The 20246-nt window shown below is 39.7% G+C and overlaps 1 protein-coding gene across 2 annotated transcripts in view; it reads right to left on the reverse strand.

Annotated features, from left to right (window-relative positions):
- WDR25 (WD repeat domain 25) overlaps window positions 1-20246 on the reverse strand; it is a 117219-nt gene that overhangs the window by 33829 nt on the left and 63144 nt on the right. The window contains exons 5-7 of one of the 2 annotated variants that reach the window (XR_014490771.1): window positions 11015-11185; window positions 3177-3317; window positions 1943-2355 (exon numbers count right to left, since the gene is read on the reverse strand). Coding sequence is in view for 1 of the 2 variants with exons in the window: in XM_083349078.1 (XP_083205204.1) it covers window positions 2134-2355; window positions 3177-3317; window positions 11015-11185 (534 nt within the window). In the remaining variant the exon portion in view is untranslated. Of the gene's footprint in view, window positions 1-48; window positions 2356-3176; window positions 3318-11014; window positions 11186-20246 lie in introns of those variants that run through there. The other variant, XM_083349078.1, reaches the window with a different exon arrangement.

Here is a 20246-nt window from a genome sequence, read left to right on the forward strand (position 1 = left end):
TACAAAATAACTCCACAGATTTCAGGTTAGCCCAGTTGCTGGTTTTGGAAGAAGATTCTTTTAATGGCATTTTACTGTTATGCTTTTATATTTAAAATACAAGTGGTTCTGAGGATTCTTCAGAGATAAGTGTTACACTAAGTTGTTACCTTAAAACAATAAAATAAAAGAAATACAGTATTCCACTTCATATCCTTGAGGAAGAACAGATAGTCCTCATTTAATAACCACAATTGAGACTGGCGACATCATCACTAAATGACGTGGTCATTAAGTGAGTTATTACATTACTGCGACTTGCAATTTCACTGCTGGCTTTTTCATTAACTGCTTGTTGGAAGCCAGCTGTGAAATGCACAAATGGGGATCAAGTGACCAGTGAGATGTTGTGATAGTCATAGTTTGAGGACCAGTCATAAAATAACTTTTCCAGTGTCAATGTAACTTCAAACAAGGCAGTCATTGACCAAGAATTTACCTATAATAAAAAATTGTTAAAGTTTATGTTTTATGGTACTTATTAAGTGCGTGTTAAGTTAAAATTTAACTTAAAAAATAAAAGACTATAAATCTTGGTGAATGCTAGCCTTGCTGTGCACAGGAAAGCTGATCAATAAATACATTACATCAATAAAAATATGCAAATAGATTTGATAATGAGTACAGTTAATATTTTAGAAAAATATATTTACAACTGGAAACTTTTAAGTTACATTTTGGGCACTTTAATTTTTATGTAACATTATTTATGTAAGATGTACATTATTTTGCATATTTTAGCAAAATATAAAACTACACTCTATTTTGCAAAGAAAAGACAGAAAAAGTAATGTTTTTCTAAGTGATTCCATTCCTGGCTACTTTATGTGAAAGATAATTATTAGGTTTGGCCCTGGTGGGCTATATCCAATATATTCCTGTGGAGCAACAAAACTCCTTACTCTCCTCTTCCTACATTCTAGGTGTTCCTTCAGAATAAATTTTATATTAATGCAAGCCAACAATAAAATGTTCCATGATTATAATTAAATATATCAGCTCCCGATTAGGAAGAAAAGTATTATTTTGGGAAAAGAAGTTTACTATATCCTTGACCTTAGCAAACTGGAAATAGCTAGGGTGCTACAAATGCTACTGCTACCACGTTTGTTGTAAATTTTTATAAGGAAACTATTTAAAATTATATCTAAGCAGATTGTTGAGATTTTTTTTATTGCAAGTATCAACCATAAAGGTAACTGTCAAAAATCTCTATGGAGATTCTCAATCATCCAAATCTATTTGAGCTTCATATAGCCATAAAGATATCAGAATCAGATCCTAACAGATCAGAAAAGGTTTCATGGCTATACCAGTTCTAGCATAATGTGACTCCATTAAAACTGGATGAAAAGTCTGCAGGATCAAGTAATAGTAAAAGAGTAAAGCAGTGACAGAAGCTAAAGAATAGTTAAGTTTTAAACTAAGAATGCTGATTTAGTAACACTAAAGTGATTAAAAAATCTAGGCTCCCAGAAGAATTTGGAATGATATTGAATTCTTTTAATTACTTCTATCAATTAAATTTGTACATTCCACATCCAATTACAGCAGGCAGAACATATAGATTTAGAGCTTTAGTTAATCTTTAATTCCTTTTTCAATCTAGCTCCTACTATCCTAATTCCCTGCAACAAAAACTTGGAGAAAGCTAGTCCTAGCTATGTATTTAGCAGCTGTTTAAAAGAATACTATAACCCTAACAACATCAAAAAATTCCTTTGGAAAAGGATAACAGTTAAGGGCAAAGTATGAGTCAAAAACAGTCCCAGGCAAATTAATTATTTGTATAGAATGACCAGAGAATTTTATATTTTCTGCCCCACATAATCACATTACAGTAAAATTGGTTTAGTATTGTATTTCTCAGTCTTAGTTGCTGTAAATATGTTAACCAACTCACAGAATTTGCCAGCAAGCATGCTGCCTGGGGGATTCTTGGAGATGAGGACCACACATCATAAAGTTCCCGAGGATGAGAAGCACTGGTTTGGTGTACCACTATACAAAACATAAAGTTCTAAAAAATGAAACTACAAGAAAAAATATATATTTACAAAGTTTTAAAGCCAGTTGGCTATCTAATTATTCCTATTACTGCCAGATCTTGATTACCCCATCCCACGCACAGGTGGCAAGGAGTGATGGAAGGACTGGATGGTAAGCTGCATTCACACAGGCTTGACTATGTGCTGACATGACATGGAGAATTTGAGATGTGCGATAGTTGTAGAAAAATACTTTGCCATCTGAGCTCCCTGTCACAAGAAGTGTTCCATCGGGTGAAAACTCACAGCCTACTGCAAATCCTTCAACCTGTTTGAGTCAAGAATTAAGAGTAAATAAATCAAGATGTTAATTAAAAAATTACAATATAATAGACTAGAGCTTCCTGAAATTTTACACTATAATAAACTTGTCAATTTTTACCATAATGGCCTAATCACTTCCCTTGACATTTAATAAGACTGCCCCATTAAAGACTTGTCATTGTTAGCAGTACTTGCTGAATATGTGACAAGCCTGTCGTCTGTCTGTCTGTCTGTCTGTCTGTCTGTCTGTCTGTCTATCTATCTATCTATCTATCTATCTATCTATCTATCTATCTATCTATCTATCTATCTATTATATCTGTAACCTTTCACTGGGTGAAATAGAGCACCAATAATTGAACCAAGAAACCTCAAATGGGTTAATTTAGAGAATGCACCCAAAATCTGGGACTCGGGACTCTCATGGAATTGAAATTTGGTTCATTTTATAAAATCTTTTATGACAAATATTACCACAAAACTGTTTATGACATAATACAAAATGTTATACAATATTTTCTGTGCTGATGTTTGATTATGCTATACAGATCAACATCGCTATTTTCAAAGCAGTGTGTTAGAAATACTGTCACTGTTGAAAGCTGAAGAATCTGGTAAGGAAATATCTCTGAAATGATGACCCAAGGCGTCAAAGGTTGCCTAGTTCTTAACTAATAATGCTGTTAAGTACTTTACTGCAATTTAAATTCTACATTAATTAAACTACAGACAATAGTATTGAAGTCTATTAAACTGTATACCTACTGAAAAGCAGTAACATAATTTGGCATATTAAAGGAATAAAACCTGTTGATAGATGTATACCTTGTGCCCTTCAAACCTCTTCTTTTTGTTGATTCGATAAGGTGGCAGGCTGGAAAATAAAGCCATGTAGTTGCCATTTGTCTGAGCAACAAAGGCAGGCTCTTTAGGATGAACGGAAAGACTGGGGCAAGTAAAACGTTCCTGCAAAGAAAATTAGAAAGAAATGAAAATGTTCATAGAGTCTGAATCAAATTATATATGCTTGCAGGTCATATGATACCTCAGTCTCTGTTTGTGTCCCTAAAGATTCCCCCCAAATTGATACCTTCAAAAAACAGGTAACCCAACAACAGGTTTAGAATATGATGTAGGGGTGTCAAGAAAGTTTGTGATTGTGCTTTAGATTCAAATCCAAAAAAGGGGGGCGGTACAATAAGGTCTTGCTTACCATTCTTCTCCCAGGATCACATGGCAGCTCTAGAGAGCAAATGCACGATTCCAAGAAAATGCACAGCTACCTTAAAGTTGTGACCAGTGCTGCACTCATGCTCCCACATGCTCCAAAACCTCCCTTCTGAATTATTTCCAAAGTGCTACACAGCCCTAATATCAATTCTCCAATATACTTTATGTATTTATTTTATTTTTAAAATATAAAAGCCTTGGTGGAGCAGTGGGCTAATGCCTCCTTAAGTAACACCAGCTGCCTGCAATTAGTGCAGGTTCGCATCCCACCAGGCTCAAGGTTGACTCAGCCTTCCATCCTTCCCAGGTAGGTAAAATGAGGACCCAGATTGTTGGGGGCAATTAAGCTGACTTTGTAATAATGCCGCTTGGGGTGGGTGTGAAAGCCCTAATAAGCAGGCATATACACAGAATGAAGGCTACTGCTAAGCTTGTAAGCCGCCCTGAGTCTTCGGAGGACGGGATATAAATGGGATTAAAAAAATAAAATAAAAATAAAACCTCAAATCCCTCAAATGTTTACCCTTTCCTAGCCAGTGACATATCTGCATCACTAACATGCCACCTTCAACCTTTAGAGGCTGGTAAAATGCTTATTCAAACAATGTCCCAGCACAAAAAGGTAGTCTGTCTCTATTCTACTGCAACCAAACCTGAAGGGATAGAACCCCATCCTACCCCTGCCAAAAAAAAGAAAAAAAACAATCTGTATTTCCACCTGCCTCACTTTTCAGGTATTTCCTGAAGCTGATTATAAGCCATTTAAGATAGAAACTTCTCTTTTTATCCCCTTTAAAAATACCATATATTGCTAATAATGGAGTGAACACTAAGCTAAATTGATATTTCTGGGAAAACAGATTTCATTTTCTGAAAATGTGTATCTCTCCATATACTCATATGAACCACTGCCGATTTATTTAATCCTTATGGATAATATTTTATAAACTCTACTAACTCCTACATTTGATCACAACAGAGTAAAAAAATCTGAGACACAATCAAAGCAATACTTATTATTGAAGAAAGTAGCTGTCATGACTTTGACTCCTACTAATCTGTTCTAAGGCCTCAACTTCTCTCAATAACAAATGTGTATGAAAATATCACTGTATTCAGTATTAACTGGGCAAAAATTTCTCGGTCAGGAATGTTCTGAGGAAGTTCATGTTGGCCCCATCCCTAACCTGCTGGAGAATAAAACTTCCCACCAAAAATAATAATGAAATTTCTCTTCCTCTTGTTCACCATCCCCGCAAAAGTGAAAAATTTTGGAGTCACTGATGTACTTAAACATTACCTACAGCACATATGTTTATTCAGAGGATGCTACAAATTCACAGAAAAACAGAAACCAATGCTTTGGACACCAATGCTTTGGAAAGATTTAGCAATCACTGAAAATAGCAATACAGTGGAGACAGAAAAGGGTCTAGGACAGGGGCAGGGGCAGGGAACCATGGCTCTTTTATGATTTGTGGACTTCAACTCCCAAAATTCCTGAGTCAGCATGGCTGGTTTGGGAATTCTGGGTATTGAAGTCCACAAGTCACAAAAGAGCCAAGGTTCCCTACCCCTGGTCTAGGACAACTCACCATGGCAGACTTGCCCCGTCCAACTTCCCCAGCCGTCTCCACACAGCCAACTTGCCCTGGCTGATTCGCTGCAGCTAACTCATTGTGGGACAATTCAATGTGGGATAACTCAAGAGAGGCTGAGGTGAGCCAGAATGTGGAGTCCCCAGCCTCAAGGACATCTAACTTGAGAAGGTTCAAATCTAAAGCAAGACAATTCCCATTGGAATTCACTTGTCCCTCTCTTGTGTTATCTCGCATTGAGTTGTCCCACAGTGAATTGGCTACGGTGAATCAGCCATGACAAGTCAGTTGTCCCTTTCCGAATGGAAAATGCTTCTAAACAAACTTTCACTTTTGTAAAACTGAGCTTCAGATCCACTTTACTTTTAATATGCGAAGTGCCAAGCTTCATTTCTTCTTGACCACTTGTTGAAGCTAGAAAATGGCATTAACTTTCATGAGGTATTTTTCATAATATGAATTCCCATCAACTTTGTGAAAAAGTCTGCAGATTTTCCAAACTGAACTTATGAACAAATTGCAGATCATTCCAAGTGTTAATCAAACTGAAATTATTTCAACATGTTTATCACAGTTTTAATTGGGACACTGACTTCTGGGAGTGCACAAGCCACTTATCTAGAAATTCAGAAAGAGAAAAAATATTAAAGGCAATTTCTAATACTTATTAACCATACCCACAACAATTTCTCTCAAATTCATACATCCTCTGGGGACAGTATTAAACTACCCCATTCAATCTTCTTCTTCTCTCCAATGAAAATCATGTTGTAAAAGTTTGTGAATACATCAAAACTGAGCACACTGCAGTTTCTTATTCACTGAACTGTGTTCCTTTTGAAGTGCAAACGCCAAATCAAGTACAGCTTCTACACAGAACTATGCATCTGCAAAACTGGACAAAGGCCATCTTGGAAGATGGTGATAGGAACGTATTATTAAATCTACCAGGCCAGAATTCTTCTTTTCAAAACTGAATGGATACCAGCTGACTTTATTCTTCACATTTCAAAAGAAACTACACTTGCACTGACTTTGTACAGAGGTTCAGGTGTAATTGAGATTAATATCCTTCCCTAAGGAACTTATAAGATAAACTTTATTGTCATTTTTTACTGAGAGCACACGGGCATACATTAAAAATGAAATTCTGTTGCCTGCTCTCAAAAGAAAGCATATATCTACCCATACCCATACATAACATTCATGTACACATTATATATGTACATTATATATGTATAAAATATACACATACACAACACCTCTGCCGTGTATTCTGTTTTTTAATAGAAGGTTATGAGCTTTGGATGCCAGAGAGAAGGGCTCTAAAGCCTCAAACATCTTTTAAGTCCACTGGGTGTACAGCCTACATATATCAAAGAAAATTTAAAACTATCTTTAAACAATTTAATATGCAGAATTGTTTTTTAAAGTATTTGTTCCTCCAGTCCAATATTAACTAGTCTGCCTGTAAGAGGTCCCAAACAGTCTTTTTCATCATCTAACATCTGACCTTTTTTTATTCAGAGAAGCCATAGGGTGAACATGGGCTCCAAGCAGGTACATATCACCAAGTTTGTTTTGCATTGGGATTAGAACAGAAGTGAGCAACTTTTTCATGGCCAGAGACTGCAGCTTTAATCATGCCACCCAAAATTAGTATTTTCGTCCAAAATTTGGAGTCATGACCTTAAACTGTTCTGCAAGACATAAAAGCCCATCTCTGGAAAAGAAGGCAGAAAATCCTCAAAACTGGGAAGCATCCATTACTTTCTGAAAGCAAGACAATGTTCTCTTGCATCCCAAGCAGCCAATCTTAACTCGAGAGAGAAATATCCTCCAAACTGATTGCAATAAATCACTTCCCAAGAGTTAATAACATGACTTACCCTGACAGAAGTTTGATTGGCAGGCATGCACCTACTTTGCTTCTCTCTGTCTTCTAATTTGTACGCTCCAAACTAATTAGGACTGACCAACTCATTTATTAAACATTCTGAAGGCTGTTCAGAATGAATTTTGTCATTAAAAACAAAACCTCTGGTCACCACCAAAGTGAGTTCAAAGTCCTTGCTCTCCTCCATTACAGAACACTCTGACCAAAAAGTTAATCAGCTGCTTGAAAAGCACAGTGAATACTGATCCATTCACTGATGAGCATCATCCTTGCTAGTTCTATTTTTTAAAAAAGATTTCTTTGCAAGATCAAATCTCGGTCAGTCATTGGGACCTGTTCTGTTCCAGCCTACAACTGTCCCAGTTTGCTTCAAGGACAACCCCTTTTTTCTTTTTAAATCAATAGGCTGGAAAAACCCAACCCAAATTTATTTACACTTCCAAATAATAAAGTCCTTCAAATAAAAAAGCAGCAGAATATTTTTCTTAACAAAAATAAATGATTCAAGCATCAAACAAGAGTCAAACAGGAAGATTAGCAAAAACAGACCAGGATTTTCTTCAGATTTCTATGAACGGTTGCCTTCAGCAACCAGCACCACCCACACCTTCCCCTTTTATTAACAGCCCCAAGGCGTGGCTTCTCAATGCATTCTCCTCCTTTCACTGAGTTGTTTCATAGACTTCCTTTGGTCTGCTCTACTCAAATGCCTTCTTCTTCTAGCGTCTCTAAACAGATTCAGCTGTGACTCCTCTGAGTCTGAACCCCCCTCCTCACACAGCTGAGCCTCATAACGAACAAGACTGGAGGAGCCCAGGTCTTGGTCTGACTGAGAGTCATGTAATGCATCAGAGCCTCCCTCTGACACCAAAGGCTCTCCAAACCCCTCCTCCTCCTCAGTTCCCTCAGACTCAGCTGCTGGGAGCACAGGCTGACATGGAATCACAACACTAACCTGCACCGCAGGGCCCTTCCCCCGGTTCTGCCGATCCGGATGCGGTAGGGATGGGAATTGTTCATGGAAGGCAGACACCAAAGCAGGAGCATGAATGGTGGTCGCATCCTCCCAGGTGAACTCGTCTGGTCCATAGCCTTTCCATTCGATCAGGTACTGAAGGCTCTCCAAACCCCTCCTCCTCCTCCTCCTCCTCCTCAGATCCCTCGGACTCAGCTGCTGGGAGCACAGGCTGACACGACACGGAATCACAACAGGACCAGAGGTTTATTTTTCCAAGCTTTTGGACTCAGGTTGGAGCCCATCTTCAGGGAACTTCTCTACTGGAATATGTTCTTTGGACTATTCTGTGAGTTGTATGTATGAGGTGCCTTCCTATTGGTTGATTAGTGTGTTGATGACTGGCAATTGGCTGTTGTTTCCTTGTGCTGCCAAACCTTCAGTTCTGACTGTGTTTCCCCAAAAGTAAACCCTACTCCAAAAGTAAGCACCAGCTGATTTTTTTTGGGGGGGGGGTAGGCCTAATATAAGCCATACCCAGAAAGTAAGCCCTAGCAAGTTGGCCCATATCTTCCATGTAACAGAAGTGCCTGCTGCCGGCCTGCCAGGGCCCTTCGCCTACGGCCAACAGTGGAACTGGCTACCGATGGCCCCACCCTTCCCATCCCACTGTCTGCTTGCCTGCAGCCACAATGAACCAAACCCTCAGCAAGCCCTGGCCTCAGCCTGCCCTGCCTGCTGGCCCTACTGCTGCTGGGACATTTCTCGGCTGCAGCGGGTGCCACATGGCAGCCAAGTGGCTGACCGTGCTGCTTCTGCCTCAAGGGGCTCTTTGCCCTGCTGGGCGACTCTCGTGGGGTGAGTCTGCCCAGATCCAGTGCCACCCTGCTGCTGGCCTGCGAGGGTCCTTTGCCAGGGGCCGCTGGTGGAACCAGCCACGCCTCCGCCTTTGGGCTGCTTGAGCACCAGCCTGTATGCCTACTCAGTGCTGCAGCTGCCAGACTAAGGGCTGAACCTGGTGGTCTTCGGGCCCTGCAGCTCCACAACCCAAAGAGCACCAGGATCAGCCCTTAGCCCTGCACCTGCAGCACTGAGTAGGCATGCAGGCTGGTGCTCAAGTAGCCCAAAGGCGGAGGCGTGGCAGGCATGGTTCCACTGGTGGCTGCTGGTGAAGGGTCCTGGCAGGCTGGCGGAGGGACGGCACTCCAGATCTGGGCCAACTCACCCTGCGCCAGGCTCAGTGCCCCTTCCGCCGCCACCCATCACGGCCGCACTGGTACCCTACCTGGTCCGCCACCACACTCTCGCTGCCACATTGCTTCTCTACCCCATGCATAGGCCCCGCTCCACCCCCGCACACTCACAGCCTACTGGTATCGGTACCGGCAAAAAGCAAGTCCTCCCTAAAAGTAAAACCTATTGCTTACTTCAGAGCCCAAAAGAAAGTAAGACAGTGTCTTCCTTTTGGGGAAACACGGTAAGTACCCGATAACCTGGTGATAACAAAGAAACAATAGCCAATTGGTAGCCATCAATTGGTAGCCACACCAATCAATCAATAGGAAGGCACCACATAAGTACGACTCAGAAAATAGCCCAAAGCACGTATTCCAGTGGAGAGAAGTTCCCTGAAGATAGGCTCTAGCATGAGTCCAAAAGCTCGGAAAAGTAAATCTCTGGTCCTGGTTACTAACCCAGATTCAATCTTGCAACATTATCCTGGGGCAAGTATATTTGCTTTCATTTGTGAGAGACTTCTTTCTTCAACAAAAGAATGATTATGCATTCTGTGAGAAAGTCCCCAACTAACCCTTCCTTCCTCTCTGCCTTGTATTTCCCATTTCTCTCTTGTGCTCTCTCTCTCTCTCTCTCTGTCTATCTTATGATTTCTGATAGTTTTTTCACCAAGTTTTAATCAGCTCTGGCCTTGTATAATTTTTGAAGATCATACGCTACCATAAGGATCATCGGAAGGAGGTAGGAAGCAGGGTACAAAACAACTGTTTGCAGATGACTCAGCAAAAATAGTCTTCACTTGAGATAAAAAACTGGACAAAAATGTTTATGGGGAAAAAAGAACCAATTGCCTAGCATGTAGACTTACAGAAAGCCCTCTGAGGATATCTTTAATACTTAGGTAGATTGCTGTGAGACAAAGAAAGCTTTACTTTCCTGGCACAATGATAATGTCTTAAATCAAAGACAACAGCTTTGTTAAAATTATAATTCCAAGACATCCCTTGGGGTAGATGAAAATTCCAAATAAATTTGCAGCGAACTGAAGGACATGACTACTATGCTGTTTCTTCAGAGGTTCAACTGACCTTGGACTGTACTTGAGTTTTCCACAGTCATCCTATTTTGTGATCTTTTAAGAAACACAACAAAGTTCTTTCAACTGCTTTGCAAGCAAATTGCTGTTCATGATAAATTTTTCATATACTGTATGTCAATATAGGTAAAGGTAAAGGTTCCCCCGCACATGCGTGCTAGTCGTTTCCAACTCTAGGGGCCGGTGCTCATCTCTGTTTCAAAGCCAAAGAGCCAGCACTTGTCCGAGGACGTCTCCGTGGTCATGTGGCTGGCATGACTAGACGTCAAAGGCGCACGGAACGCTGTTACCTTCTTACCGGAGTGGTCCCTATTTTTCTACTTGCATTTTTACGTGCTTGTCCAAGGAGGTCTCCGTGGTCATGTGGCTGGCATGACTAGACGCCAAAGGCGCACGGAACGCTGTTACCTTCCCACCGTACTGGTCCCTATTTTTCTACTTGCATTTTTACGTGCTTTCGAACTGCTAGGTTGGCAGAAGCTGGGACGAGTAACAGGCGCTCACTCTGTTACGTGGCACTCGGGATTCGACCCGCCAAACTGCCGACCTTCTGATCGACAAGCTCAGCGTCCTAACCCACTGAGCCACCGTGTCCCTATATGTCAATATAGGAACCCTCAAAATAAATAAGAAAGTAAATATCTATCTCACGTGAAAAATTTGATTGGAGATCTTTGCAGCAGTTTGGAAGTCCCAGGCAATGATGGTACGATCGGCTGAATCTTGGCTTACTGCATCAGTGCTGGTAAAAAATTCTTTTCCTTCACGGAGAAACATGATGTCCAAGGTTTGTTGAATTGTGGCTTTGTAGACTTTTATAACCTATGATTTTAAAAAATTCAAAAGACAATATTTTTTTGCTTATTCATTATGTTTCCATCTTCTTTCCTCCAGGCAGTGAATATAGCACAACCCTCTCAAGCGATTTCCAACTTCCCTTCTCTGACAAATAGACAAAGGCCACCTTATGATGATTGGGTAAATGAAACCTGCCACTCAAATTAAAAACACTACCTCTTAGCTGGATCCCTGATGGATACAGTATAAAATGAGAGGGCTGAGCTTCTAATGTCATTCAGAGGACATGTCATATCCATATAAATATACAGGTGGTCCTTGACTTACAACAGTTCATTTAGTGATTGTTCAAAGTTACAATGGCACTGAAAAAGTGACTTATGATAATTTTTCACACTTATGACAGCTGCAGCATCCCCATGGTCACGTGATCAAAATTTGGATGCATAGCAACTGACATTTATTTATGACTTTTGCAGTGTCCCCAGGGTTATGTGATCATCTTCTGCAACCTTCTGACAAACAAAGTTAATGGGGAAATCAGATTCATTTAACAACTTTGTTACTAACTTAACAACTGCTGTGATTCACTTAACAACTGTGGCAAGAATGGTTGTAAAATGAGACAAAATTCTCTTAACAACTGTTTAGCTTAGCAGCAGAAATTTTGAGCTCAGTTGTGGCCGTAAATCGAGGACTATCTGTATATCTATATTCTCCCTATATTCCACTAAATCCCATTACTAACATAAGCAGATGAGTTCAAAACTCAGGCAAGATTTGGTAGTGAAAACACCACCACGAAGGAACTTATGTAGTCTTTAGAATAACATATTTTTAAAAATTATTTATTAATTAGACAACCTTTACATTTCCTGATAGCAACATCAATTTCCATTTAGTAGTTCTTCTTTTCCACATGGTTTTTATTCTATTAAAACTTTTATTAAACTATTTGAAATATAAATTCTGAAACAGCATATTGGAGTCATCATTACCATCCTCCTCCTCATCACCTATTAATACTGCTACTGTTTGCTATTAATTTCAAAGTTGACTTTTTACACTATTTAATGGGTGATCTAAAAAAAGCTTTTGATGGTTCTTTTGATGTTTTCTTTATAACCATTGAGCAAATTTCTTTCAAGGAAGAAGACTGGATCTTACATAGTAGAATCTTTCTGTATGCTTTTAAAGAAAACTTCATTAGATTTCTTGATTTTTTATTTTACAAAGCACATTTTATTCTAACGTTATCCATTCTCTTTCTGCACTTAACTTCAAAATGTCAAGCTTTCTTCAAAGAAAGACTAGTGCTTTATTGTTCATGCTAAAAAACAAAAAGGCAGGAGCCTAAGTATTGGAAAAAGTTGGTTGTACAGTAGTGAGACTGGTTGCTATCCTATAAAACACTAAGTCTGGTTGTTAGGCTATAAAACAAGGGATATGTATCATCCAGGTGTTTTTGGACTTCCAGATCCTTTATTGTTAGCCATGCTGGCTAAGTATGAAAAGAACAAACAGTGGAACTCTCATTATCACCCGATAAGTTTCCTGGACTAAGAGGGCTCTTGGTATCTGGCAAATTATTTGTTTATTTGTTCAATAAATTTGAATGGCTGCCCATTTCAAATAAATAACTTTGAGTAGCTAGTATATTAAAAATAAAAACAAACATACACAAATATAATAAATACTATACATTGCTACCATGAAAAATCACAAGCAACCATTAGCCCAGGAGATGGGATCCATCCATAAGACCCTTAGGACCTGGGAACAAGCACAGAACCAAGTCTTTAAGGCCGTAAGAAAAGGCCAGAAGTTAAAGGCCAATCTAAGGCCTTTAGGCTTCAGAGATAATGTTCCAGAGGGAGGGTGCTACGATACAAAAACTTCGCCACTATTGCAAACAAAACGTTCTCCTTAGCCATCAGGACTCAGAGCATGCCACTGGGACAAGCAGAAACAACAAAAGGAGATATGGATATGGTTCCCTAAGTTATTCAGACCCAAGCTAAGAAGGGCTTTGAAGGTGACTGCCAGCACCTTGAATTGTATCCAAGCAACTGTGGACTTGTTCTGTAACTGAAAAATGGACAGACAGAATCACAAATACCACAATTAATTCTCAATGTTCGATCAGGCTGGGAAGAATAATGAAATACAGGAAGCATGTACAGTATTGGCTATGGGATTCTTCCTACCCCTTAATCAAGAGTGATTATAGAAGGCATCTGTATTTTCTTTTATGCCACAAAGCATTTGTGTTGAATGTGATGATAACGGTGCTATCCATTCTATCATGCCTAATTCTATGAACCAGCTCTCTTCACATTTTCCAATCTTGTTCAGCTTTTATGCTCTGGCTGGGTCAAAACAGCCCCCATGTTTTTCTTTGTTTCACTGATTTTGAATCCACATATCTGTAAAGATATAATCAGGATATGCACATATATATTGCCTCTCTGTTCTCCCCTTGTATTGCATCTATGCACGTTTATATGTGTCTGTACGTTACAAAGCATGGAGAAGGCTGGTCTACTTCATACCATTAAAGGTATTGTCCATCTCTAGGGCACAGTGCTCATCTCCATTTCTTGGCCAAGGGAGCCAGTGTAATTAGGAAGAGGAAAAAAGGGCTTAGAATGGAATAGTTGGCATTATTCTGAGCAACTCATCTTCAGCATCTGTTATAGCAATGCACTGGGGAATTTTGTTCCAGATTTTTCTTCTAGACCCTTGTTCAATCTAATCATTTTAAAACTCAATCCCTCTTTCGCCAGCTCTCCCTTCTTGCTCCATTCTGTTTTGGGGAGTTATGCTGACTGACAAGAGATCAACAGAGGTAGCAAGTCCCTTTGCAAACTTCCTTTCAAGCATCCAGCAGGTTGGGAAGAACAAAAAGGATTCTCAAACCGAATACTATCAAAATGAAGAGACTGCTTTTGTTGCCCTGTGCCAAGATTCTTGCTAAAGACACAAAGTGATTAAGATTCTCCTTTCAATATGTGCAGGTTAATTCTAAACTGAGCTTTATTTCTGCAAATAAATAATTGCACTTGGATAACTTAATAAGAGAAAAGATGAACATTGCCACAAAAATTAATGTAAACGATTGGTTAGGAGAACTACAGTCAAAATAGAGAGTGCTTTACATATTAAAAGCCTTCTTCAGCTAGTTGCTGTTGCCTTTTGAAGAAATATTTTGGAATGGAAGCAAGTGGAAGGAACATTTCATATCAACAACCTGCCACAAAATTTTTGAATGATTTCAAGCTGCACAAAGAATTTGTAAATTTCTGATTGAAAGGGAGCACTCCAATAAACACATTGTACAGGAAATTGTTGCTTGGCAACAGCAATCTTTGGAAAGGAGAGAAGTTAAAAAGATCAGATGGGAAAAAGCATGAAACTGTAGAGAATGCTTGACAAGCAAGTGGAGTGACAGTAGCTAATTAGCTACAGAGAGAACATAAAGGTGAGGAAAAAAAGAAGCAAAGCAATAGCAACTGTGAGTCCTAGAATAAGGAAGGCCAAAATTAAAAGGTAGAATTCTCAGAAAACATAACTCACAATGTGACTCTGGGTACCAATGAAATTACAAAAGAATAGGATTTATTTGTTAGTATGTGGGCCACACCCTCTCTTTTTTACTCCTTTAATTTTTGAGCAAGCTGTTACACAACCTTGGAAATACATAAAGTAACTTACAGACTGGTTCTTTTAGCTACATTTTTCAACATTTCAGATGCTCTATTCCAGACTTCTGTGGACTTGCCCAGGATTGAATTAAACATTGTCTAATCAGGACTCTTAATGACGTGTCTCAATCGTGGGTTGCAAGTCATTTCCCAAGACTCACAATATTTTGGAGGCACAATATACTGCTGGAAAGGATGGGGCTCTGAGCAGGCCATGGGAGATTTCTCCTGGAAGAACAGCAGCAGGGTGTCTTACTTCTCAGTTTGCCTCAGCAGATTTCCCAGGAAAATAGTTCTTGGCAGGCCAGGCTACATTGTCAGAGACCTGAGACCTCTTCCAGCAAGCAGCACCACCCTCTGGGAATTCTTATCGACTTTGGTGCTCTGAGACTGCACCAAGTTGGAAGAGCAAAGAGGCCCAGCTAGGACAGAGCAGACAGGGGCTGCTCAAGTGGGAAGAGGAGGCAGCAGCCAAGGAGAAGGTACAGACCTGACTGCCCGCTGTCTCTGTCGGACAAGGGATGGGAAAGAAGGTGCCCAGCAAGCAAGATTTGTTTGTTACACAAAGGATAGAAAGAATGATGCTGAGACAAGCAAGCAAGGAATATTTTGGACAGTTCTAGAACAGGTTTCTTAGATTGTGTTGTTCTAGATATGATCATGAAATAAACACACCCTAATATACAGTATGTCAATGCTGTAAACATTGGATGTTCCCGCTCTGAGAACTGATGAAAATGCAGCCATTTTCTATTCGCTTTTAACATACCTTTTTCTGGTATTTAGCAATCAGGGGCAGAACGGGGAGGGGGTTTGGGATGAAAGCTCGAGCTCAGCTAGCCATAATAATAACGTTGCTTGTGGGAACCCAATGACGAGCTGATAACGTTTTGGCGGGCGGAGGAGCTGGGGAGAAAGCCCATGTTTTAGGCTAATTGGAGAATGTAATTTATGACAGCTTATTGGGGGTGGGAACTGCACTTTGTTACTTTGTATCCGGGGGAAGGGAATTTAGTTTTTGGGTTCAACTATGCAGTGCCGATCCTTTGTTTCCCGAATAAAACGTTCTTTAAGGAAGAATTGTGCCTCAAAGTTCTTTTAATGGGTTTCATCTATCGGAACCATGAAACGATATATAAGATGGTGTTTTAGCTAATATAAAACACTGCCAACCAAAAGGTCAAAGTGAAATGGCTATGTTACACAACTCTTATTCATAAGTAGTGTTTTGCAGTTAAAAATAGCCTATTTACTAGATGTATGTTTAATGACATATTATTATACTTTTCATTTTCTCCCTGTTTGACTCACTAGAGATTTTGAATCAATATAAGAATAGACTTCACAGTTGCAGCCTTCAGGCTAACAAACTAATATGGCATTAATACGGCATTCAAGACAATCTGAGTTTGAGATCCCTGGTTTATGTGCAAAGCAAGCTCTATTACTGACTAAGTCTCTCCCTGAAGAATCTTAAATAAGTTAAGATGGTTTGCAATCTTTTTTTGTGTTACTTTACAGCATATAGCCTATGGCAAAAAAGCTTTTAAATGAGACAAACACATGGGATATTTATCCAGAAAAATGCCTTCTATTATATCAAAACCAGATATAAGTGAAATAACTTCATAGCCAACTATATCTACTAAAATGTTAAATGTAATAAACAGAAATGTAATTCCACGTTGGGGTTAATTGGCTATGTCCAATTTGGGAAAGACAATGAGGTAGTCAAGAATTCTGGCAGCATACACAAACCTATCCAAGGGAAGTTTATCATAGTGATGAAGCCAAATTTAGAATTACTTTAAAGGACAAAGAATGATTTTTCTGTTACCTTGATGATAGATGCACCTCTCCTTCTAGGAGCTCTGAATATGCTGCTATAAGAGGCAGCATTTTTCAACTGAGGGACAGGACACACACTTTATTTATTTCATGGGAGAACTATGAAAAATTTTGTCAAATTGACATTTGGTGCCAAATTTCATATTAAAAACTTGTTGCTATTCCAAGGATTAGAGCCTCAGAGCCACATGTAGCCCACAGGTTGTCACATCTTTGCTAATGGATCTAAGGATGGATGTCTGTTAAGTTTGTAAGTGTTGAGTTCTTGCTATTCTCTGAGCTTGCTTCCCTTTGTGTAGGTTAGGTACCAGCATTTGCTGATTATTTATATGTGATAGCTTGTTCTACTCACTTTGATTAGATTGCTGTTTCTTCCTCATTGTTTCTTTTTTTTCTTTTTTGAATGAAGTAGTTTTTTTCTTCTTTGATTATTCTTGTTTATCTGATCCTGGTTCCTGCTAAAATGGGTGCTGGTTAATCTTTCCAAGACAAGCAGACCTTAACACACCTGTCTGATCACACAACTGTTAACCATATAACCATAAAAGATCATTCAGGCACATGAAAGCTGTTGAGGAAGTTTCAATGTTATGAACAAATTAAGATCAAATTGCCAACATACGCTGGATCATGGAGAAAGCTAGAGAGTTCCAGGAAAATATCTACTTCTGCTTCATTGATTATGCTAAAGCCTTTGATTGTGTGGATCATAACAAACTGTGGCAAGTTCTTAAAGAGATGGGCGTACCAGACCATCTTATTTGTCTCTTGAAAAACCTATATGTGGGCCAAGAAGCAACAGTGAGAACTGGACACGGAACCACTGATTGGTTCAAAATTGGGAAAGGAGTCCGGCAAGGCTGTATACTGTCACCCTGCCTATTTAACCTATATGCAGAGTACATCATGAGAAAGGCAGGGCTAGATGAATCAAAAATTGGAATTAAGATTGCCGGAAGAAATATCAACAACCTAAGATATGCAGATGATACTACTGTAATGGCAGAAAGTGAAGAAGAACTAAAGAGCCTCTTGTTGCGGGTGAAGAAGGAGAGTGCAAAAGTTGGGTTCAAACTTAACATTAAGAAAACCATGGCATCGGGCCCTCTCAATTCCTGGCAAATAGATGGGGAAGAAATGGAGGTAGTGACAGATTTTATTTTCCTGGGCTCCAAGATCACTGCAGATGGGGACTGTAGCCAAGAAATTAAAAGACGCTTGCTCCTCGGGAGGAAAGCCATGACAAATCTAGACAGCACACTAAAAAGCAGAGACATCACCCTGTCAACAAAAGTGTGTATAGTCAAGGCTATGGTCTTCCCAGTTGCAATGTATGGCAGTGAAAGTTGGACCATAAAAAAGGCTGAGTGCCAAAGAATTGAAGCCTTTGAACTATGTTGCTGGAGAAGACTCCTGTGAGTCCCTTGGACTGCAAGGCGATCAAACCGGTCAGTCCTAGAGGAGATCAACCCTGACTGCTCTTTAGAAGGCCAGATCCTGAAGCTAAAACTCAAATACTTTGGCCACCTAATGGAAGGACTCAATGGAGAAGAGCCTAATGCTGGGAAAGATTGAGAGTAAGAGAAGAAGGGGACGACAGAGAATGAGGTGGCTGGATGGAGTCACTGAAGCAGTAGGCGTGAGCTTAAATGGACTCCAGAAGATGGTAGAGGACAGGAAGGCCTGGAGGAACGTTGTCCATAGGGTCGCGATGGGTCGGACACGACTTCGCAGTTAACAACAACAACATAGATAGATATAGATATAGATATAAATATAATGTGCTATTATTTACACATTTACATATATACTAGAGTCATTTTCTTTTATTTCAAAACTATGATCTATTTAACATAATTTAAATATAGGTAAACAGTTTAGTTCAGTGTATCTACTGTACAGGGTGAAAGCATAATCTATCTAATTGTATTTTCAATCAAAACATGGCACATCAACAGATCTACATGCATATCCCATTCCTTATTCAAACAGGAGCCATAAGCCTAGAAGGAACCTCAAGACAAGGAACTGCTTCTAGAGGGATAAGTGCTTCCCCATCAAGTCTCGCTATTGGAACCTCACAAGCATCCTGAAGGACAAACAGTAACTCCACTTTACTACCATTCAGTTTTAAGCTGCTCTCTCCCACCCAGCAATTCACAGCCTCCAGATGCTGGGATAAGATCTGTATCTCACCAGTATGTCCCAAACTAGTAATGCAAAGCTGGATATCAAGGAGATACTGAGGATACTGCAGCCCAAGTTGACAGATGATCTCACCTAGCAGTTTCATGCAAATATTAAAAGAGTTGGAGGAAGAAAACCAGCCCCCTGCAGCATCCAATAAGGTAGTAGGCTCTTTTCTACCACTTCTGACTGGATGCAGCCATTAAAGAAAGTCTGGAACTACTGTAAAACGGTGCCCCCAAATCCCAGCTCTTGAAGCCAATCCAGAAGGATACTAGGGTCAATGATACTGATACATTTAACAGGATCAGGACAGACATATTATCTTCCATCCAGAACTTAACGAATATAATCCACTAATGCAACCAAAAATCCTAAATCCTGACTGATAAGGCTGACATTTTATCTTGGACATGCTACAGTTTATCTTGGACACTCTACAGTTAATCCCAGAAAGAATGGGTTTGGGAAAGAGGAAGGGAGTGATAAACCATTAAGAGATGGGGAAAAGATGACTCAATCTTGAGAAAGAGGAAAGTGAGAGAAAGAAACTGAAAATAATCACAACTTCTTTTTGTTAAGTATAAGACGGAATAAAGAGAAACTCCAACAGATGATAATGATAACTTTATTGTCACTTTGAATGTACACCAATCGGCATACATCAAAATGAAATTTCGTTGCATACAGCTCTCAAAGGGTCACCACCTTCGATATATACTCCTTGTTTGGGGCCCGCTCAAATTTCACATTGTCCATTTTAGTCTCTAGGGAGTGATCTTCAAGGTTCTATTATTTTACTCACAAAAATAAATCCCTGCTGCTTCTGTTTCTTGACCTTGCCAAATTTAAAGCACTGACACTGTCGCTGCAACCTTTGCTAAAAAAGGAAGTTTGAATCTAGAGGACTCCTAAGAAGAAAGTCTACCATAACCTCACTCAAAGCTGCCAGAAACACTCTCTCCCCAAAGAAGGTGCTGATAATCTTCCAGATCCAGAGAATATATCCTCTTCTGGGCACGCAATGAAGCCACAAGGGACAAGGGTTTAGGCTACAAGTAGCAGAGGACATTGTCGAACGCATCCCATTTACTTCCTCGGTAGAGAAGACAGACGTCAAAATGAATCCCAGATATCCTGGCAAGAGGTCCCAGATGTCACATTAGACTCTGTCCAAGTGAAATCCAGACTTGAGCAACTCTGAGTGAGTTCATCAGCAAAATGCTGTGTTAACTGGTTACAAATGCAGTTAGATCCTTCCCAGAAGAGAATTAGCTGCCTTAAAGTTACTGGATGACAACACACTGATGCAATAAGAAGTAAGAATTCTTTGCTCCTCCTATCAA

Source organism: Vipera ursinii (genome assembly GCF_947247035.1).
Source record: "Vipera ursinii genome assembly, chromosome: 1".
Taxonomy (NCBI): Eukaryota; Metazoa; Chordata; class Lepidosauria; order Squamata; family Viperidae; genus Vipera; species Vipera ursinii.